General features: G+C 34.1%; 1 protein-coding gene across 1 annotated transcript in view; it reads left to right on the top strand.

The window, feature by feature from the left end:
• LOC118269980 (uncharacterized) overlaps nucleotides 1-24,730 on the top strand; it is a 93,718-nt gene that overhangs the window by 24,206 nt on the left and 44,782 nt on the right. Inside the window, exon 3 of the mRNA XM_035585384.2 lies at nucleotides 13,565-13,640. Coding sequence (XP_035441277.1) covers nucleotides 13,565-13,640 — 76 coding nt within the window. The remainder of the gene's footprint in view (nucleotides 1-13,564; nucleotides 13,641-24,730) is intronic.

Here is a 24,730-nt window from a genome sequence, read left to right as displayed (position 1 = left end):
CAAGTGGTCTAGCGTCTTAGTGCTTTATGTTTCTAAATAATATTAAGGATTGTTTTCTTTCTGTGTCTAAAATACAAAAACAATTTAATAGAACTTCAGTCTTAAAATGAACGGTCATGCCCAAATGTTTGCAGTTAAGCCATGTCTTGGAACAATTACGCCAACGATTGTTTGCAATCGTGTGATCTTACCTTTACAAGGATTCGTTCCTTGTGTACTGGGTTTATGTCTATTCTCAATGTCTTTAGAGCCTGTCATATTCTCCGCTTGACAATTTCGCTGCGGGGTGTTCCTGGCTTCTATCTGATGTGCGCACAATATATTTCAATATGGTTTCTAGATCAAGAATTACTTTGTTATAATACGCACCATAATAATTTCACATCTATATTGCGTTTTATTTAGTTTCTCTATTACATAGTTTATGCCAATGAAACGGTTTCCAAGTTGAAGTTTAAAAATTGTTTCTGTTATCACACCAAACTTTCGTAAGTCATTTAAATAATAGAACCCATCAAAAACATCCTGTAAAAAACCCAAGTCTCGCAGCTCAGTCTTTCTACCGTCAAAAGTTGTGAGATCCATGTAATACCAAGTCGGTTAATCTATTTAGTGTCTACTTGAAGGACCTTCTGTCTTAAGTTATTACATAAGTTATTATCATGCCAATATTAAAAATATTTAACGTTTTAAACAAATAGATCGACTTGGACATCGCTTGATTTGATTATTAGTATGTATCACACCACACAGCACGACGGGCCAGCGACCAACAGGAACGAGAGTTTCAATCGCGTGAGGCGCGAGAGACTAAAGAATCTAATATAATATTGTAATATTCATTTTGTTTTCATGCGATGTCCAAGTCGATCTATTTGTTTAAAACGTTAAATATTTTTAATATTGGCATGATAATAACTTATGTAATAACTTAAGACAGAAGGTCCTTCAAGTAGACACTAAATAGATTAACCGACTTGGTATTACATGGATCTCACAACTTTTGACGGTAGAAAGACTGAGCTGCGAGACTTGGGTTTTTTACAGGATGTTTTTGATGGGATCTCACTTCTTTTTGTAGAGCCTTTCTTTTTGATACCATCTACTTCTAACGAATTTTGTTAAAGGTCTTATGATATTTTCTTATTTTTATATGTAGTCTTCCTCTTTTCCTTTTCCGGTACTACTTCTTGAGCTTCAGCCACAGTTTTTCTCAAAGCCCACTCCCTGTCTCTATGGGCTTTTCTCGGAGGCTTTGATGTCTCAATTTTTGACAAGTCTGGACGGTAAATACTTCTTAATCTGTTGTATTCACAAATTGATGATTCCTGCGCTTTAATACTTCCAAAGTCGACATTAATGAGATGTAAACCGCCCAGACTTGGTACCTATCTACACCTATTAAATTTATAACCACCACCAACCACCAACTGCATAAATAACTTTGTAATCCCATATATTTATATGGGATTACAAAGTTATTGATGCAGTTTGTGTATTTGGAAAACTGGACCGAAATTACAAAATATTTAAGTTTTCCCATGATTAAGACACTAAACTCTATATGTATTCCAAATATGAAGCTTCTAAGTCTGCTAGAAGTGCCTTGGACTTTTGATGATCGGTGAGTCAGTGAGTGACAAAATTTAGAAACTTTAACAAGTTGTCATTCTTAAACTACTGGTTCAAATTGACTGAAATTTTAAATATTCCGTGTTTATACAATGCCGGATTAGTTACTGAAGATTCAGGTTTCTTGCTTTATCCACAACCGAATTATAGGGGGTCGAAAAAGGCCCGAATTGCTTCGAGAAAAGGATGGTACGGCCGTGCCGCTTTTTTTTTGCTCGACTTGGCGGGGGCACTGCCGTGCCCCCAGATTTAGTATTAAATAAAATAACTATTTTTTGGTTATTGGCTAATGAGTCTCCAATACGGTGTTGTTAAGCATCTTTATGATAGCGTCAAAATTTTAACAAATTCAACGCCACTTTTTTAGTTACTGTATCCTGCTGACATACAGGTAATTAATGCTTACATATGTGCTAGTACTTATGACGATGATTATGACTACGAGGATATGTATAAAAAACAATGACCGATGTCTGAGTTGCCTGAAGAGAATAGTTTTGTCAGCGCCCGGCATCTGCAGCCCGGCTCCGGGGTACTGTTCGTTAGTCTCGCTAAAACTCGAGCTGGACCAATATTGGTCTTGAATGATTTGTGGAAGTCCAGGGAAGGTTTTAAAGGTGAGAACAAAATGTTTGAGGCAGTACGAAGTTTGCCGGGTCAGCTAGTAACATTGTATATACATTTTGTCAACAGTCGTACCTTAAGCAAACAATACAGTATAAACAGACCTGACACTTTATTAACAAAACGTCAGTAGAACTCATTTTAGTTGATTATATTGTAGGCTAGTGAGTATAAGCCAACAATCTATGAACAAGGCAGAATGACAACGTTACTGCTATGTGTTAGCTAGTCACAGATATAAAGCTAGCACGTTATGGCTTTCTTTAGTAAGTGTTAAGTTGTCGCAGCGACTAAAGAGGAATGTGAATAAACACCTTGTAGTATGTTTTGAGTAGAATGTGAGGTGTAGAATGAGTGTGAAAATAACAATGGTTTATCTACATCTAATTGTAAGTAGAAATGTTGATTACTGGCTTTTTTATTTGTGCAGGTGTGGCGACATTGACAAGTGACAGTTGACAGATGACAGATGTCGCACATAGACTATCGACGAGCAAATCAATGGATGACGTCACAAATATCCTGCATCACACATATGAAGTTTACATGCGAATTAACACGGATAGAAAATCCCAACGAACAACAGTTGGGCAGAAAGCCCGCCAGGCATGATCACCTCGCCTGGTCGGAGGATCCTCCTTTTCTTAGGGAACTTTACTCGCTGTTCCCTAAAGTGGTGACCCCCGACGTGATTGAAACCAACCTTCACGGAGCAGATCAGCACCGTCATCCTCATCGCCACCTCCCTCACCCATCACTTCTCCGCTGAGCGGTAATCAAGTCGCAGCCAACCAGCATCCTCGGCCTCATCAGGGACTACCACACGCTACATCGAAGATATGCAGCCTGGTTCTTCCCTACGGCCTCATCAGCGTCTAGGCACAGCACTCTGCACACGGTCTGAGGACGTCTTCCTCCCGTCAACGCAGACGCCAGCCACTACGCACCTACCCTCGCAGCATCAATTCCCCGACTCACCGTGGGACACTGCGAGCTTCACTACTCCGACTCACTGGAGTATCACCCTGCACCGCTCACCCGACTCACTGGGCATTCAGCGGCACAGTTCCGACTCACTGGAACTAGGGACATTTAACACTGGCTCTGGCACCGCTCATCTCAAGCATCGACAGCCGTCTCAACAAGATCGACCTCCGGTCTTGGGGGGGAGTGATGTGGCGACATTGACAAGTGACAGTTGACAGATGACAGATGTCGCACATAGACTATCGACGAGCAAATCAATGGATGACGTCACAAATATCCTGCATCACACATATGAAGTTTACATGCGAATTAACACGGATAGAAAATCCCAACGAACAACAGTTGGGCAGAAAGCCCGCCAGGCATGATCACCTCGCCTGGTCGGAGGATCCTCCTTTTCTTAGGGAACTTTACTCTCTGTTCCCTAAACAGGGATTGCAAGTTATTGTTTCAACTATCAGACTTAGGTGAATTGATTATTTTGAATTATAAATGCTTTATAATTAAGAGCCATGCTTTATCACGAATGGGCCGGCTCATGCGCAGTGACATCACGGCCTCACAGAAATCTGATGTAAAATAACGCTAGCACTGTGTACCGTCGCGTGAGTGAGATAACCAGAGGCCTTTAATTACCCCACTCCCCGATTTCCCCAATCCCCATATTCCCATATCTCCAACATTCCTCAATTTCCTAACACAGGCGGCGCCAATTATCAGGTGATTCGTTTGCTTCGATCCGTTTACCGAAGTATCTAATAAAAAAAACATGTTTTGAAAAAGATATTTCTCTACTAAGATTAGATACTTCTTGACCATTTTCTTATCTCATTTGTAATTTGTATAACAGTTTGCCTATTGAGCTTACTTGTGGAAACACTATCATTGCATTCGTCTGTTCATATATTGAGGGAAATAAAGCGTGATGTTATGTATGATTGAAATGGCAGAAGCACGTGTTGCGGTCAACCCTAACGGGGTGGTGCGGTCAGACCGTTCATGCACTTGGATGCTTCGTCGCATGCAAACTATATCTATAAATACAGTACATGTTTTGCAAAGATTGTGGTTTTAGACGTAGCATTTATACAGTAGCTGTGAATAAGGATGTTCTATTTATATTACTGTTTCATATTAACTTGAGAAAAATGATAGGAAAATAGAATTATTAATACTTTTCCAACCATAAATTAGCAATAGAAGAACCGACTGTTGATGAAGCGAAAGAAGTATGTAAGATTTGTAGCAATTGGCGTTCCATTGTCTCTGCCTACCTCCATGGGAGACAGGCGTGTTATGCATGTATGTAAGTAACATAGATTTTAGTTACCATCAATAACCTTTTTTTATTGGAGTCTAGTCGATGGCTAGGACTGGTAAAAACAGACTACCTAGTAATCCCAACTACAGCTCATATTAAACAAGTGCAATGGGCAAAAGTCGTCACATGAAAAGTCCCCATTATTTCCAATATTAACATCAAGTATCCTTTCAAAGGTAGGTACCGCCTTAAACCACGTCGGCGTTCAAGTAAAATTGATTGATGGAAACGTTCCACATTCCTTCGAACCAAAGTTGAATAATTCAAGGAATCGCTTCGAAAAAACTCAACCACAGATGCATTATTACAGGTATGGGTTCCGTCGCTAAATTGATAAGTAATTTTTATTATAATAGTTGTATTTTTGCATTAAAGTTTTTCGGTAATTCGCATGTTTTTGTATTCGTACGAGCTCGTAATTGAAATTGAAACAAACAAGTTTGGTTTGCAATTTGGGTTTTATAAGAATTTTATGCTTTTTGTGTGAATACTTTTTGGTTTTTGAATGAGTAAGTTAACACCTGATTTTTATAAGAGTAGAGTGGTCCTATAGCTACATGATTTTCTTATTCAATGTGTATTATTGTTTCGGGGCTTATGCGTACAAGAGTTTAATTTTATTTGAATTTAGGTAAGGAACATGAAAGTGTGGTGAACCCTAAGGAGGTACAAGTAGCAATAACTACTTAAGTTAATATTCACAGTGCATTCAAATAAATAAATAGGTAACTAACATGCTGATCTTAGGTCTTACCTACTTACAATTCTATACGCGTTAATACCATTTTAATTAGTAATGCTTATAATCCATTAACTTTTAATAATTACGTGTTCAAGTAAACCTAGCCAATGCATGGATTACCTGTCCCTTAATGGTAGAAGCAGAGAAAGAGATCCTATATTAGATGTCATATCCAGTTTAGTAATAGAACCTTTTGCTTATCAGTAGTAACAGTTGTTCGATCATTATAGTCAAATAGATAACACCTTCAATATTTTAAACAAAATTATCTTTAAAATATAATTTCGTCTATATAATGCCGGTCTTTTGGAGGTTAGGAATTTAAGGGTTGTTGGAATGGAATCCCCAGATTCCGATTGGGAAGATTGGGAAGGGAGGAATTGGGCCTCCGATAACCTCACTTACACAACAAAACACAACGCAAGCGTTGTTTCTCGTCGGTTTTCTGCATTTCCGCATTCAGCGACTTAATGCGACCTTCATCATATCTGTCCACTAAGATAATTATAATTATCTGGAAGTCTAGATGTTTTCCATAGCAATTACAGGGTCATAAGGTCTTATGAGACCAGTCGCCGCCGGTTAAAGGCCAATCTAATTCGAAAGTCTTAGCTATATAATAAAGTAGCCGACTAGGCATTTCATTATAAGTTCTAGGCATTTAAACTGCTTTTGAAATGTTTATAATAATTAGAAATATACTCGTAATAAGTATTAAGTTATTTCTGTGCAAGTAAAGATCTTGTAGAGTAGTTGTGTCTTTTTTTTTGTAATTCGTTAATGATCTTATTGTCATGGTTGTTGGGTCTTCATTTGGAAATTATTACTGTCATGTCATCAGACTCTCATGGAAACGGATGATTAGAAAATTATTTTGGTTGTATTTGGGCAGGGAAGAATGAATAGAGATTCCTCTTAAAAATTCTCTTCTAATAACTTCAAGCTTTTAAAACATTGTGAACATTCCAATTTAGTCTAGTCTAGAATTTGTCGAAAAATTTAGTAAAATTCGTGTCCAAATCCTACTTAATTTTTGAACAAATTCTCAGAGAACCCTAACTGGCCGCCTCAAAGGCGCTCAACGCAAACGCGATAAGGTTGGCTCTCTGTCCCAAAAACTGTATAAATAATAATTTATACAAAAACCCGGTATGGTCTTTAGACTTACACAACGGAACGGGCCAGTTATTAACCACTGAACATTACTTATTGGCAGTATATAAATTATCGCTGCATACATTTTGTATAAGATAATATATCTAGGGGTGTGTCAGACCCATATTGTTCAAACCTTCGACTTTTGGGCAATTAATTAAGATATTGCTTCGATGTCAAAAGTAAATTGACTTGCTTTTTTGTATACGTTTTTTAGTCAAAATTAATGTCTTTGTAACGTAGATAGGTATTTATTTTATTAAAAGAAGGCGATGTTTGATTAAATTTATTAAATTTTTGACTAGAGGTTCTTCATGAACACTACTTGAAGTGATTTATATTAATCTAGAATACTTCAATAAATTTTATTAAAAAAAAATTAGGAGTTTAATGTTTATTTTATGTAATAATAGTTGACACGAAAACTAGATATATTAAAAGAATAAGAAAGAATATAAACAAAAAAATGTTTGCAGAGTTTACACCCTATATAAGTATATTTTAATTTATGGCCAATATTTCAAGTGGAGAAATATTCAGTTCATATCTTATTTCTAGTTTATAAATATCGCATGACTTTAACACTGAATATTTAGCACTCAGAACAAGAACATCACGATTTATGTAAAGCGCCATTTTAAATTCCACGATTGTGGAATTAATGTCACATGATGTGCAATCATACATAGGTATATTCGTATACAGCGTGATTTTGTTATGATTGTTGTCTCGCAGCTAAATATTCTTGTATTGGTATGGATAAGCATAAAAATATACATATAAGAGCGATATAGTAAACTCGAAGACCACTTCTAGTCAATAGTAAAAGGCGAATATGAAGACATGGGCTGGTCGTAAGTTGAATAGTAATATTGATTAAAAACTTACTGAAACACATTACTCAAAATACTAATCCTATTTTATTTCAACGTTAAGGCTCATTTTGATTACGAGGGTAAATCATTCTATGTACAACTGTGGGCATACATTTTTTTTATAAATCACGCTGTATAAGTATTTCAGTATCCGATTATTAGGGGAAATCGCATTCGATATTCCGATCTAATCAAGTCGACGCGTGCGATTCGAACGAAACACGCATGCGCTCGTTGCCATGATGACGCACTTTCGTCGGAAGAAAAAATATATTGGATGTGCTTTTCGAAAATTGGTTGCTAGAAAATATCCGCTATGCTGTCGGTCCGATTGCCTATTTTGGTTTTATGTTTTCGGTTATTACGTGCGATGAATTTGCTTTTGAATATTTGAATTGCAATTTAAACTTAAAGCTGTTGGTTTTGGTTTTGATATGATTATAGGTGCAAAGCCCTCAGTGGTCCAAAAAAGGGTTTACTAATAGTGGGCACATCATAACAATTTAGAGTCGCTCTACATCAAATGAAAACTCATTGGCAACTTAAACTTACATATTTGGAAAAAGATCACGAGAAATAAGAAAGCAAACAAAAATAAAGTCTTATAATCCAACAAAACTATACAAACACAGTTTGACAGTTAGATCTTAAATCAATTATCAACCTTCCTCACTAAAAACCTTATTACAACTTAACTAACAAATTCATTAAAACTCGAACAGGATACACCAACGCAGACAGCCAAATTACAAAACAAACATTTGCCCAACATAGACAAAACTTACTAGCACCGTTAACATGACATGTTGGCCAAACCTATTTGCTGAACACACCAACTATTTGCCAAGCACGCCTATTTGCCAGGAACACAGATATTTGATATAACCATCACTTACAGTAACGGGCTTTACTTATTATAATGTCGCGGAAACGAGTGGTATATTCAGTATATTCACACTGACACACGCACTGTTTGTGTGGCTGTCTATTACACCAGCTTGTAATTACTTGTCATGAATATACTGTGCCAGTATGTGCAAACAGTAGTTATTAAAGTTGACATATGCATATTTTATATATTTAATTTAACTTAAACTAGCTTTTGCCCGCGACTTCGTTCGCGTGGAATAGTGACTTCCGGCAAATTTTTGGTTTTAACCACATAGTTCCCGATCTCGCGGGATCTCTTCAAAAATGAGATGTGGAAGATATTCCAGGGAACTCTTCAAAAATCAACATAATGAGCTCTGCGTTTGAATTTAATAGATGTATACTCACTTAGGGCATTGAAAAAATAGTTTAAAAACGGACTTAAACTAACTTAAAACTAAAGAAAGCTACGAATTACGAATTTATAACAATTAAAAAAGAAACTATATTACAACCTATCCTCTATGCTATAATAACCAAGCTTAAACTAAATAATTTAAAAGAAACGACTTAAATCTAATCTAATTAAAAAAAAATTAGACTTACAATTTTATTAAAAAAACTAACTACAGTAACTACTAATAATCGATATCAAACTAAACCTACGTTAAATAGTTTAACCAAAAAACCAGGAAAACCCAACAAATAAACTTATTAATTGACAAATACAACGAAACCAATTTAGAATATACGAAACAGCAGGACCACTACAGACAAATAATCATACGACTGATAATACACTTTTTCTACGATAGTACCGAAGCGCTCGGCCGATACCCAACCAAATGAATGTAACGAAACCATAGCGCGATCTATTTCGATCCCAACGCCATCTATCGAGGATAAAGACAACTTGGATTATTTATTTATACTCCGTTCGGGCATTTTCTTTGTACTAAAAGTTTAATTATATTGATATTATTTTTTTCATACCTTTTTACTATTTATTTACTTTTTTTCGATGAATTAAAACAATAACATGAACCGAAGTCGTGTAACGATCGACATAGAATTATCTATACTCCGTTAGAGCATTTTCTTTGTACTAAATGTTTTATTATATTGATATTATTTTTTTCATACCTTTTTACTATTTATTTACTTTTTTCGATAAATTAAAACAATAACATGAACCGAAGTCGTGTAACGATCGACATAGAATTATTTATAAATAATTTATTTCTTATTTTTATTTTTTGATTTTTGAAATAAAAATATATCTATGTCCTTTCTAAGGTTCTAAACTATATCTGTACCAAATTTCAACCAAATCCGTCAAATAGTTGCGGAGATTAATGGTATAAGCATAGAATGTTCGACGTGATTCTTTAATTTGACATAACTTTTTTATTTATGAACCGATTGACATGAAACAAACACTAAATGTAAATTTAAGCATCCCACAATATATTCGTGAAAACCGCATCCAACTCGGATCAGCCGTTTCTGAGATTAGCGCGCACAGACGAACAGACAAACAGACAAACAGACAAACAGACAAACAGACAAAACAAAAGTTAATTACATTTTTGGGTTCGACATCGACATAACAATAACCCCTGCTATTTTTTTTATTTTTATTTTCAATGTACAGACAGCACTTTTCTACGATTTTATTATATGTATAGATATATGGATGCCGAGACTGGAACTAGTATATTGAGACTGCACGGTCATGAATTTGAAAGTTTAGAGGTGTTCTAACTGTGTTTGAAACTATGTTAATTATTATTATACAATTTTAATCTGTGCGGTGACTTACGGTTAAGTAGTAGCTATTTTTAGTCTTTGGATTGTTCTGTCACTTGTTAAACTTAACAATGTACTTTTTAAGTTTTAACGCGGAAAACGACAGCATTTTGGAAAATATTATTTGGTATTACTTGTTTCTTTTAGCAAAATTCTTAACAATTTGATAAAATGCAATGTCAACAAAGATGAAAATACTATATCTGAACTTTTCATTTTTTATCTAGTATTGAAATAAAAAGCATTACTTTCAAAATCCCCATGGATTAAATGGTGCATAACATGGCCAGTTAATGACGTTCAATCATTATCCTTATTGTTATAAACAAAAGAAACCATAATTAAATGCTAAGAACTAATTTCTAGACACGAGTATGTCACCGTTACACTACATTGTGATAGACATTTAGTTACTAAGTCGAACTTCATGGTCGACTGAGGAAATTCTGCCATAACGAGCTCTGCCAATAGAGACATTATTGTATAGATACCCGTCTATTATGCTAACTTCCACTTTGTGCTGTCAGTCTTCAGTTTTAGCCTTAAGTTTGTTTGCCCATAAACAGTATATGATTGGAACTTGTATGGGCACTGTTTATTTGAGATGTGAATTTTAAGAATTATTTTGTTGGAACATCTTTGAGAGAGAGATCCAGAATATCTTGACGACGTCTTTAGGATACATAGTTAGTACATTAGTTATAAAACTTACTTTATGCGAATGATTTTATATGTTTTCTTTTAGGAATGTTGCGTTGTGGATTTTTATTGTTTACTTTTGGACGTGGACTTAACAAAACATTGATCTTCGCTTATCTTGTTCCATATTTGGAAACATTTATAACTTTCGTAGTACTAAACAGTCCTTTTATTGAGTGGTCTCTGGTTGAGTTTACCATCTGGGTTTACTATTTCTATAAAACGTGTCCTTTACCAACACAAACCTTTAAGGCAAAAACCTATAATAGTAAACCCATTCTCGAAAATTCTTAATAAAACAATAAATATTATTACCCACCATTAATAATAGGGACATAGAGACTATTGTAGTATAATCTGTTTGTAATAAATCTATGTAATTGACAGCCGTGGTTCCGCAGGGCGAGAAATAATTAATAGTTTTAATTTCTCAATTTATCTTGATGTAATGGAATTTACGATTAATGGGCGACAGATGGGCTTCTAATTGAATATAAAGTGTATACTTTGTCTTTTGTTGAAGTTTTTTAAATGTTTGTCGTGGAAATGTAGATTTATTTACACCTTCCTGCGTTCATGTTTTGATTAATTGTTTAATTTAAATGATTTTATGATGAGAATGCAATTTCTTACAGAACCTTTGAAAGGAGCCAGTAATCAGGAGTCGGATACCATTATTCCCGACGTAACGCCTTTTACGTCACAATTAGTTTAACAGTGTTCTGCTATAAAAAATAGTCAAATTCTATAGTAATTAGCTCAATAGCAAATCTTCACTTTTATGTGCAGTGAAACAGTTTTAAAACACTCTCTAATTATTTTAAGAACTTTCTTTATAAAAAAAGCAATCAAAATCATTGACGTCAAACCGTTCTAAAGCGCCAATTCAATCGCAAACCAATAGAACAATCTTATCATTTACTTTAAAGACCAGTTCAGCACTAAGTCTAAAGCTGTCACTATCGAACCTAATAACAATATTCTGTTTAAGATCTAAACCGACAAATGTATCAGATTATCAGCCAACAGTATTGAGTGCGATAGTTTCTTCGAGAAAGCAAATTGTACCGTCAACGCTAACGGCTCCGACTAAAAACTAGTTTAGATACTAAACTTATTCATATATTTTCACTTATGTAAATTATATAAATTCTCTTATTCCTGTGAACTATTCGTCCGGTTAGAAATGCATTAGCACTGTTATGTTTATGATTTTCTTTTTAAACTTGATACGGGAAAGTTTTGCATTTTTTTGTTTTTCTTTTTTTTATATTTGATTGGTCGACGTCACCATGTCGGTCGTCTTTGGGTTGTTTTATGAGGTTTTTGTTTTAAGTTGCGTTAGTCTTGATATAATTTGGTTTAGTCCTATTTTTGTGACTCTAGTGATGATGTCAGGACATCTATTTTATTTTGTCTATTATCTTATGTAATTTAGTTTATTACAATTATATTGATGAGTGATATTGTATCCGGTTCTCTTTAAGTTATAAAGTAGAGAAACCCAGATTTTATTCATAGATACATTTAAAACGGTATATGAGATGTTTATATGTCGTCAAAAACTTTGACAAATCCTTAAAATAAATTGGCAGAAATGTTAATCCTAAAAACTTTAGTCTTTAATAAAAATTGACAATATTTTACGATAATGATGATGAAGATGACTAATTTTTATTTTAATGTCCGTCTTGTGGATTATTTTAAAATATTAGATCCGTATTTTATTTTCTTACAGAAACAAAATACTTTCGGAGATATATCAATTTGAAATACCGCGTCACGTCGCTTTTACGTACATTTTATACGCAGAAATTAGCAGTATTAATAATTACCATTATTCTTAAACTTTGACTTGTTTTATCTAAGTATTGTTATCTTATTTGACAAAATAAAAAAATATGTGTGTAATATTTTCATTACCTAACTGACGGACTAAATAGATTTTCACTTTTCATACCCCGTTATCATCCCTATTGTTAATCCATAAACTAATTTTCTTTAATACAAATTGACAATCTTTTACGAAAATTACTAAAACCAACAATGTCAGATAAGTAATAAGGTTTCTAATACCGTGTAAGCAAAAAGCTAATTCATCTGGTATAACATAGCAATCGTTTCTGAAGTGACAAGGAAAGTAATGGCAAAAGACCAAAAGATCAGAGAAAGGTTTCCGGATAAGATCGTGAGTTCTAATCCCGATTGCTCGTACAATTATAGGTGCAATGTTGGAAAGATTAAATGGCGGAATAAATTGGATTTAAATATGGCTGTCGTGGGCTAAGCGTGGCATGTTTAGTTGATCGTTTGTTTGTATGTACTACGATTATGTTAGCAGTTTCTTTCGGTTTCTTCTTGTCGTTTTGTTTAATTGTTGTGTTCTTGTTGTTATTTGTATTTGTAGCTTGTTGTGTTTGAAGTCTTTTTATAGGGTTGTGTAAACTATATTTGTTTCTTTTCTTATATTTTTAACGTTACCCTATGCTAGGATTTTCTTTTATGTCGTGGGTGCGTTTACAAACATACAAATTCACATACACATGACACCCAGACCAGTCGACAACAATTTGTGGATCACACAAAGAGTTGCTCTGTGTGGTAATTGAACCCGCTACACGTTATGTAGCAGCCGGTTGGCCAGCCACAGTGACAACCGTGCAGACATTGTTTTGATATTTATATTTTCGTTCTATGTTGTTATGTTTGTCTTTCTTAGCTAGTTTAGGTAAAGTTTTATTTATGGCTTTTTTTCTACCATTAATAACATTTACTAGATAACGTGTTATATTCTTGTTTTGATTTCTACTATTGAGTTTGTTTACAATAACAACTTTCTTTTCTTTGCAGGTCCAAAATGGCATCAGATATCGCGTCACATATAAGGAAATCAACAGTTTTATGGCTAATTCTAGCCTTAACGAATGTAAGTGACTTTTGATATTTACTTTTTGTGTATGCAATCTCAACCCTATCTAAATAAAGATAAGGGTTCTATTTCACGATTTCTTCTAACCTCAGTAACTGAGCAAGTCTTTGCTCCTTTCTAACATAAATTGTAATCGTCTGGGAAGAGCTTGGGAGTACCAAAGTCAGACAGATGTATTTTACGACATGTAGATGTCACGGTCGACCGTGGACTTTGACCGGTTAGAAGCAAAATCGACTAAGTTAGAATTTATTGCCATTTCTACATTCTTTTCTTGGAGAAACGAGAGATAAAAGTTAAGATTTCATTGAAATTGTTTGTGTTAATCAATTTATTATATTACTCTCTCCTACCTCCGTCATACGATTGTATATAAACATGCTAAATCATCTAAAATATCCCATTAATGATAGAGAAATTACTGTTGATTTCACAATGACTTTATTCTTTTAAGTTTTCCTGTCTAGACATCGTTTAGAAATCTGCTTTTGTTGGCTGTCGTACAAAACCGCAGAATATGGTTAGCAACATATCTATAATCAAAATGATGCGTACTAAAAGACAAAGGACAATTGAGATATAGTAGACACTCCTAATGCGAAGAAAAAAATGAAAGTATAGGTGCAAGTAAGGTAGCCAAGTACGTTTCGATAAGTAATTAGCAAAGATTGCCGATTTGATATTGGACAGATCTTTTTAAAAATCTATAAAAAAATAGATTTATGCAGAGGAGGTGCGAAGTCACTGGCTGTTGAAGGTGTATGAAATTCTTTAAAATAAAAAAATGAAACTTATCAAGTGAAGAGTTTGTATGAGTAATTGATTGAAATAAATTAAATAATTAATCTCAGTGTCTTATAAAAATTATGAATAAAAATTTGACGTGTCTTCACCTCACGCTTTCATTTTCCTTTTTGAATCGTGTGAGAGAGTACAGGTATTATTGAATTTAAAATGCCGTAATAAAAGTAAGATTGGAACAAATCGTGTCCGATATAATCTAAATCATGTTTTTATAGTATTTGATTCTGATTGATGATTTTAATTGATTGGTTTTCAATTGAATCTAACACTCGTTACTGTGTGTATATAAATTGGTTTACGACTCTTTAATTGATGCATTATCTATTTGTATATCTACATAATTTGATATATCGAGAACGGTTAATCTAACTAAACGTTGTACAATTTTTCTCGGTACCAATTTGAGCTACATATTTGATGTTTGGAACCTCAAAATTGTTACATTCTTGGCCAACTTTTTTCTGTAAAAGTATTTTATATCCACATTGATTCGTTCCAAAATTAATTTGATTTAAATTTTGCATGGCTAAATAGTTTATCGAGTAAATAATTCAGTTCGTATAAAAAAGTAACAATAATCTGAATTCAAATCTAAATCGTGGAAGCTTCGAAGCTCCGTTTATAATAAAAAGCCGACCTAGTAGACCATTGAGTAAGCAGAATCGAAACGCCGTCCTTGGCGAGGTCGACGGTGTAAACCGACCGAATGCAGCTGTTCGGAATACTTCGTGTGTGTGTACGTGAGGTGGCAGCTTTCACATTTGGTCGGGTGGTTGTGTTCAGTGTCCGCTCCATTTGACGCGGTGTCGTCGCATGCGCGTCCGGCGACACACATAGCGAACATATCGCACGCCAACTGGACCAAGTTAGTAAAAACATACGGATAGAGTTAGTACTGTTCGCAGAAGTAGCAGCACTGGCACAACGGACTCGACCGGCAACTCTGTAAACTAATGGCGCCACTGTTGATTGATTCTTTTTTTTGACATTCTTAACTTTATGTCATCTGTCAAATTCGACATTATTAACTTTATGTCATCTGTCAAATTTGACAGCTTTTTTTATTGTGCTGCCATCTGTTTCACTTTTGATGGTTTATTCTTCCTTATGAATATTTAATTGGTATGTTTGTGCTTTTCCCACTTTGCGGTTTAATATTATGAGAGTTCAGTTATTCATAAATGTTTATTCAAGTGCTCTGACAAAAAGTGAAGTGTCTTTAAGTGTAATAAAATAATGAGAGGTGTTGTATTAATTCGGTGGATACACTCTAGTCGTGATCAATATGGTGAGATTATGAGAAAATGAGGAAGTCCAATTAAAGTTAAATGTTAAATATTTGTCTGTTTATTTCTAAGCTTGTAAAACTTCCGTTGACCAACTCAGTAAATCGATGGTATGAATGAGCAATAGGTGTTTTCCTTCCTGCTTTTACTTGGATTATTTAAATAAATTTAAATATTTTTATAATGAATCCCTCAGAGCGACAGAGTCTTAAAGAAAGCTATTGAAAATTAACGAACAAAATATAATTTCTACTGGTCATTTCTTCAACAATTTTTCTATCCGTACTTTCAGTTCGCGTTCCAAACTAGGCAATAACACTATATAGATAATTGCCGTCTCTACCGCAGAACTTCGCTAACTAAATAACTTTAAAACTTCTTCGAATTGCTTTCTAGGACTTTTGTACTTAAACATAGGAATATCCTGTATTTTAAAGACTAATTTTGAACTCACAACAAAATAGCGATTTTTGATCATTTTCATATACTTTACCTTACCTTACTTTCGACTTAGTAGAATAATTAATTAACTTTGAAAAAACTAAAAAAGCTCTGCGAAAAGTTGTATTATTTTCCGTAACCAGACCTTAACACGTCCACACCTTAATTGAAGACTTTTATTAATCCTTTAAGCAATTGCGAAATTTACAAATTGATGTTCATGCTTATCTCAATTTTTTTATCGTTACGCTCTTGGCTTTGAATATTATATATTTTATTAACTAGTACAAAAAGGTATGACTATTTACATTTATATCTAACTTAAGTAGATTCTATGATACTTTCAATCAAACGTTCGCGTCTCATTTTTCTTATATCTCTACAATCAAACGAGATTCGATGCGATTTTTTCTTATTTTCCTTTAATTTAATTTCGTTGGTATCCATTTCAAATCTTTAAAATAGTCTGCAATATAATTATCACAGCAAATAGCAATTTCACAAGCCACATAACTCCCATTTAAAAGATGTTTCCATAATGAAATGAATTTCCTGTATCAAGTGTCAGTATTAAATACTTTAACACATTTAAAATGCCTTTAAATATATTTTATTTATGTTAATATTTCATTTGACTATCAATTAGCGATTTCACACAAATTATATTTCTGTCTCGTTAGCCGTTAGGGATGACAGCCATGATATAATGTTGCCAGCGCTTAAAAAACGAGATTCTACCAAAGAATTTTTAACACCTGTTTAAAAATATATTATAAAGTATTTCAATAAGTAGGCGTGAGTTATTGTAGCTATTTAAATGATTCGAATCATTATTGAAGTTGCTCTAGGCTAGATGATCAGTATTGATGACTTTCTCGTGCAGTACTGTTACATTGATATTATTTTTGACAGTCAAAATTAAGGGCACAATTTGATATTTAATGACCGTATTAGAGGTTATATTTAAATTGCTTTTATATATCATGATATTTGTAGCGGCAGGGTGTGGCGTTTTATACTCTGCCTCTAATTCAAATAAATGATGATTTTATGATCTGGAAATTTATATTTCCATTTACATGGCAGCGAAGAGAGGAGTGTTATATGTATAATTTATTGGCTCAAGTAACTTAGTGACGCTTCTATATACAGACATTTATGTAGATTAATGTTTGCCTATAAAAACGTAACAGGAAAATGAGAAGGCCAATAGCAGCACAGTAACAGAATCAAAATTAAAAAGCATTTTTTTAATCTTCCAATCAGCGATAGAGATGAGACTTACTAGATTACAAAACACACAATTAATATAGCGGCTAAAATGTTTAAAGTAATTAATGAGAAATTCAATGATGAATCAGATAAGCATGTGAATTAATATCAAAGCATAAACAAAGTGACTTAGGTCAAGAACGCTCAAGATCTCAGCACAGAGATACTACACACACCATATATCAAGCTACCCTAAACTTAATTTAATAGAAATTAAGCTTTACTGATTAGTGATAAAGTTGAAAATGAAATAATGGATAGAGACGTTTTGGTATAAGTTGATATGCTATGGCCTATCCGTCGACAGGTTGACTGATTATAAAACTCATGACTAAAGACTTTCCGAAATAAGCTGTAGGTGGTTAGTTAAGAAATTATTATAATTGATATATAAGTGGATGAAAGTTCAAAATGTTAGCACATCGTACGATTGGTAGGAAAAAAAATGGAATTAATGATATCAAAATTTGAATGATTCATGTAAGTGAATGTTTTGTCTGTGAAGCGATTAATATGGAAACGTGTGATGATTTTGATTGGAATACATGTATGTACACACAGATATTGATCTGTATCTCTATGTACTGCTAGTTGGCAGATGCCTACTTTTACCAGAATACAAGAACACACATTAATTTTCATCAAACGTTTTCAATCAAAGTTTTTCATTAAATCAATATTAAAGATTAATTGATTGACTTAAAGATTTCAAATTAATCATCTGAAACGTCAAATTGAATTGTCCGTCAGTTTGTCTATCAGTAAACCTAGCTTTACTGACAGACAGACTGACGAGCCGATGACTGACGACGACGACGAGACGACTGACGACTGCTTATCCGAAGCTATTATTGATAGAAAATCATAATCGTCATCCAACACAAATCCACCAACATTCCTTGCATATTTATACTCAACTAGATAATCAAGAATATCTAAAACCCTGTTTCCATTATCTTTCATCTCACAATTACAATATTCCACAAGTATCCTCAGCCAGCCCTGGACGTCACGAGTCCGTTACTACACGTCCTGCAACACAACATGTAATGGTTTGTGAAAGCCGTGTGAACCTTTAAACCATTGTACCTCACATACGATCACCTCAATTATCTACAAGTCTACAGCTAATTACTCTTCGACATACTTCCAATACCAGCAGTTTCCTTCCTACTAATTGTGGCAAATTATCGCCAATAGCGAATCAACATCGATGTGTGTGATCGATTAATTTTTTTGCTTAACCAAATGAGATAATTATAGAACAGTTTCCATCAAATGTGGGCACGTTGATAGGATTTTTATTGAGGTGTTAATCGACTTCTAATAAATGAGTTAATTAGATCGCCTGTTTGGACGTTTTTTGCAGATTCTTTTATAAGAATTAGCAAACGTGTTAAAGATCAAAGGTGGTAACTTTTTTGGTAATTTGGAAAGGAAGATTGATTTATCCTATAAACTTCTGTCTTATTAGAATAGTGCTAAACACTTCACAACAATTATGGTGAATTCATTAATAATGCTAAGGTTTCTAACTATTAAACTTAATTTAGAGTTGGCAGACACTTCAGCTTTCTTCACTCGCTCCTAGAACTGATTTCACTATGAGGTTACTAGTTTACAAGCCTATAATGAAGCAGGACCTACAATTGCACCGCATCTCCTATGAATAAAAGATCAGACGTCTGGCTAACAATAAGAAAGGGACGCGTGATCAGAATGACGGAATCGTAACGGTCAAAATTTGCCTATCCGTGGATTCTGTTGAATATGCAGATCTTACGGGTACTATGACGCCTCGTCGTGGAATGCTAACGGTTGGTATACTTCGACAATGAATCTTGTCACATAGGTTTTACTATCGAAAGTAATATGGAGCCGGTTTTTGAAGATGTGCGCACGAGCTATTCGAGCCGAGAGCATAAATGTGGACACGTGAGACGGCATTGATGTGGTTCCTTAGATATGAACGGTGGTTACAGTTGAGTGTGTTATGAGGTAAATTATTTTCTTAAAGTGCCGGTAAGCGTCTTAATATTTTACTGCTTGTAACTCACTGGATCCAACTTGACCTCTTGGCCTTTCGATCGACTGCGGACGCCGATGCCTGCGGGCCTTTTGTCCGCTACCACTAGTCGATTACAGCTCATAAACACGTCACATGTCATAATTAACAATTCATATTAATTCACTGGTGTTGGTTTGAATGGAACATACGATGCGTGTACTGTTGTGTGATATTTCTTTGAAGAGGGTTAATGAGTGATGTTTCACACTCATTAAACAGTTTATTTTGTTTGTGTAGTAACACCGTTATCATATTCGAAGGCATATCTGCTATTTTTAAATTCTAACTTTCTGGAGTCAGGGTTTTTCTCATCCTCACCTTACAATTTCAGGCATATTTAAAAAAAAAGCTCGGTATCCTATGTGTTCCAAAAACATATTGATCACAAAATTACATCTGCATATTCTTTTTCGAAAACTTTTATATTCTTTATAAAAACAATGCCCAGTAATATTCAATGGTTGTTTAATTAAGTATGAGTTCATAAAAAGTCTGACTTGTGAATACATTTTGGTAGCTTATGAATAAGCAGTTTTTGAAGCCTACTATATATTTTTTATGGTTTAAACCGGTAAACGAGCAGACGGATCACCTGATGGTAAGCAATCGCCGCCGCTCATGGATATCTGAAACACCAGAGGCGTTACAAGTTGCCGGCCTTTTGGGGGTTAGGAATTTAAGGGTTGTTGGGGAATCAAGGATTGGGAAGCTGGAGTAATTTGGTAATTTGAATCACACAACGAAACATAAAGCAAGCGATGTTTCACGTCGATTTTCTGTAAGTTTGTTGTATCACTCCGTTCGAGCCAGCCCATACGTGCCAAATCATGGCTCTCCCACACTTAAATTAATTGAAAAACGAAAGCCAAAAAAACTACCGCCCAAAAAATCCCAACAAAAATCAATTCAGTAGCCTTACCTACTGGTTAGACATCAAAACATTTCAAATTGAGTTCTAAAAAACTATGGACACTACTGAGAGTGGTACCGTCAAGTGTGAATTGACACTAATTGTTCATGAGTCCAAGCTTTCCTTTCTGTACCGATGTTATCTATGTTCTCGCACTAGCCGTACACGCGGCTTCACCCGTTAAAGCTATCCGTTTTGTTATCTCAACGGCTAATGGCGCACGCTTAATTAGGATGACGAACCAGATTTCTGTTTCCATTATCTGTATTAATATTGTAAATGTGATAGTTTTGATGTTTGTTACTTAATTAAAGGTAAATACGAAATTTTTATCATATTTTGTCTGTCAAATATCTTAGAGGAATCATTATACGTACTTACGTTTGCAAACGTAATTAGATTTAGTCTGGAAACCTAATAAACTAGGACTTTTTAAAGAAAATTTAAGGTTTCCATGACAACACGTGTAATCTTTTCACTGTTCCTTGGAGTTATCATAAATATCTCTCACCCTTTTATTATGCTAGCTAGTGCCAACTACTGGGTGGTTTTCCGAAAAACTTTAACTTTTATTTAACAAATCATTAATCTCCTGCGTTATTAAGCATCCGGTAGCTTATTATCATCCTTATTTTTATTGTTTGGTTGAGAGCAGTGTCACAGCTTATTTTATTGAAACCAAATTTTGTGTTTCAATCGGCAGAATTGTTAACTTTTGGTTTAATGACGCCGTTAACATTTTGTGATTTTTTCCCACCCACTAATCCAAATTGTAAGTTAGGATATTTGCTATCTCCTTGCTTTATCATCAACAAATCATGGAATACATACTTGACTAAGGAAAAGTGACCTAATAAGATCCGAGTTTTACGGAAAATTCATACAGGGAAAGCCACGGGTAAAAGCGAGTATTAAAATAATTAATGTTCCGCTAACATCTGTCACTATTTTTATTTACGATCATCACTAGGGATATTACATGCGGTGTTCTCTTGTTTTTTTATAGCTGCTGTTTATCAATTCATAATTATTTATTGACACATGTTATCGTCAAACGTGAAACGTAGCTTTAATTAGAAACTTATAGTACATTTTCTAAAATGTTCATTTGATAATGAACCTCCTATGTCGTAGATAGAGTTAAAATTCATATGACAGTATTGGAGTTTCGACATATTTGTTGTGTTGGAATCAATATTTTAGGTCGAAAAATTATGGGTGTATTAAAATCGTATTTATATTGCTATATATTATAATGCTGTCATAATAGGGCCCAAAAGTTGGTTGTAAAACAGGTACCTATAATGTAACTGTTTCAAAATTTACGACATCACATGAGGATGCGAGATTCATTCAGTATTAAAAAGTTGCACCATTGATAAAGCACATTATAACATTCCATTAACCTGTGTTAAGCCGAGGAGGAAGGCAATATATTGTTTACAGTTCTAATACTGTGATAATACTGAAAGTTTTGAAATTGATACATTCTAATTTTTCCGTATAACACTCATGTTGCGCTCAACCGCAGTGCCCGAGTGTCAATAAAATCAAGTTAAGGGTGCCTTTGCCGCTATTGATGTGATATGTATCTCTGCTACGAAGATGTAATAGCTAAGCCGTGAAAGAATGTGACCGTTTTCAGTGATACTAAGCTGTGCGAGGAAGATGCGTAGGTCGAGTATACGATGTATTCATAGTAGGAAAGTCATTCATAGCACAAATTCATGACATGCATCTTACCATATAAAAATATAGCTTAGCTGAGTCCGTTTCAATTAGTGTCATGCTACGTGTACAGCCATTGAGTAAGCAGAATCGAAACGCCGTCCTTGGCGAGGTCGACGGTGTAAACCGACCGAATGCAGCTGTTTGGAATACTTCGTGTGTGTGTACGTGAGGTGGCAGCTTTCACATTTGGTCGGGTGGTTGTGTTCAGTGTCCGCTCCATTTGACGCGGTGTCGTCGCATGCGCGTCCGGCGACACACATAGCGAACATATCGCACGCCAACTGGACCAAGTTAGTAAAAACATACGGATAGAGTTAGTACTGTTCGCAGAAGTAGCAGCACTGGCACAACGGACTCGACCGGCAACTCTGTAAACTAATGGCGCCACTGTTGATTGATTATTTTTTCAACTTTGACATTCTTAACTTTATGTCATCTGTCAAATTTGACATTATTAACTTTATGTCATCTGTCAAATTTGACAGCTTTTTTTCATTGTGCTGCCATCTGTTTTACTTTTGATAGTTTATTCTTCCTCATGAATATTTAATTGGTATGTTTGTGCTTTTCCCACTTTGCGGTTTAATATGAGAGTTCAGTTATTCATAAATGTTTATTCAAGTGCTCTGACAAAAAGTGAAGTGTCTTTAAGTGTAATAAAATAATGAGAGGTGTTGTATTAATTTGGTGGATATACTCTAGTCGTGATCAATATGGAGAGATTATCTGAAAATGAGGAAGTCCAATTAAAGTTAAATGTTAAATATTTGTCTGTTTATTTCTAAGCTTGTAAAACTTCCGTTGACCAACTCAGTAAATCGACGGTATGAATGAGCAATAGGTGTTTTCCTTCCTGCTTTTACTTGGATTTTTTAAATAAATTTAAATATTTTTATAATTAATCCCTCAGAGCGTCTGAGTCTTAACGAAAGCTATTGAAAAATTTACAAACAAAATATAATATCTACTGTTTATTTCTTCAACAATTTTTCTATCCGTACTTTCAGTTCGCGTTCCAAACTAGGCAATAACACTATATAGATAATTGCCGTCTCTACCACAGAACTTCGCTAACTAAATAACTTTAAAACTTCTTCGAAATGCTTTCTAGGACTTTTGTACTCATTGACAGGAATATCCTGTACTATAAAGACCAATTTTAAAGTCACAACAAAATAGCGATTTTTGATCATTTTCATATACTTTACCTTACCTTACTTTCGACTTAGTAGAATAATTAATTAACTTTGAAAAAAAGCTTTGCGAATAGTTGTAATATTTTTCAAAACCTCACCTTAACACGTCTTAATTGAAGACTTGTAATAACCCTTTAAGCAATTGCGAAATTTACAAATTGATGTTCATGCTTATCTCAATTTTTTTAACTTTGAATATAATATATTTTACTAACTAGTATAAAAAGGTATGACTATTTACATTTATATCTAACTTAAGTAGATTCTATGATACTTTCAATCAAACGTTCGCGTCTCATTTTTCTTATATCTCTACAGTACAACGAGATTCGATACGATTTTTTCTTATTTTCCTTTAATTTAATTTCGTTGGTATCCATTTCAAATCTTTAAAATAGTCTGCAATATAATTATCACACCGAATAGCAATTTCACAAACCACATAACTCCCATTTAAAAGACGTTTCCATACTGAAATGAATTTCCTGTATCACGTGTCAGTATTAAATACTTTAACACATTTAAAATGCCTTTAAATATATTTCATTTATGTTAATATTTCATTTGACTATCAATTAGCGATTTCACACAAATTATATTTCTGTCTCGTTAGCCGTTGTGAATGACAGACATGATATAATGTTGCCAGCGCTTAAAAAACGAGATTCTACCAAAGAATTTTTAACACCTGTTTAAAAATATATTATAAAGTATTTCAATAAGTAGGCGTGAGTTATTGTAGCTATTTAAATGATTCGAATCATTATTGAAGTTGCTCTAGGCTAGATGATCAGTATTGATGACTTTCTCGTGCAGTACTGTTACATTGATATTATTTTTGACAGTCAAAATTAAGGGCACAATTTGATATTTAATGACCGTATTAGAGGTTATATTTAAATTGCTTTTATATATCATGATATTTGTAGCGGCAGGGTGTGGCGTTTTATACTCTGCCTCTAATTCAAATAAATGATGATTTTATGATCTGGAAATTTATATTTCCATTTACATGGCAGCGGAGAGAGGAGTGTTATATTATTTATTGGCTCAAGTAACTTTGTGAGGCTTCTATAAATACAGACATATATGTAGATTAATGTTTGCCTATAAAAACGTAACAGGAAAATGAGAAGGCCAATAGCAACACAGTAACAGAACCAAAATTAAATAGCATTTTTTTGAATCTTCCAATCAGCGATAGAGATGAAACTTACTAGATTACAAAACACACAATTAATATAGCGGCTAAAATGTTTAAAGTAATTAATGAGAAATTCAATGATGAATCAGATAAGCATGTGAATTAATATCAAAGCATAAACAGAGTGACTTAGGTCAAGAACGCTCAAGATCTCGACTCAGAGATACTACACACA

This window comes from Spodoptera frugiperda, chromosome 30 (assembly GCF_023101765.2).
Source record: "Spodoptera frugiperda isolate SF20-4 chromosome 30, AGI-APGP_CSIRO_Sfru_2.0, whole genome shotgun sequence".
Lineage (NCBI taxonomy): Eukaryota > Metazoa > Arthropoda > Insecta > Lepidoptera > Noctuidae > Spodoptera > Spodoptera frugiperda.
The sequence above is the reverse complement of the archived record's forward strand: the minus strand, read 5'-3'. Positions and strand labels throughout refer to the sequence as shown.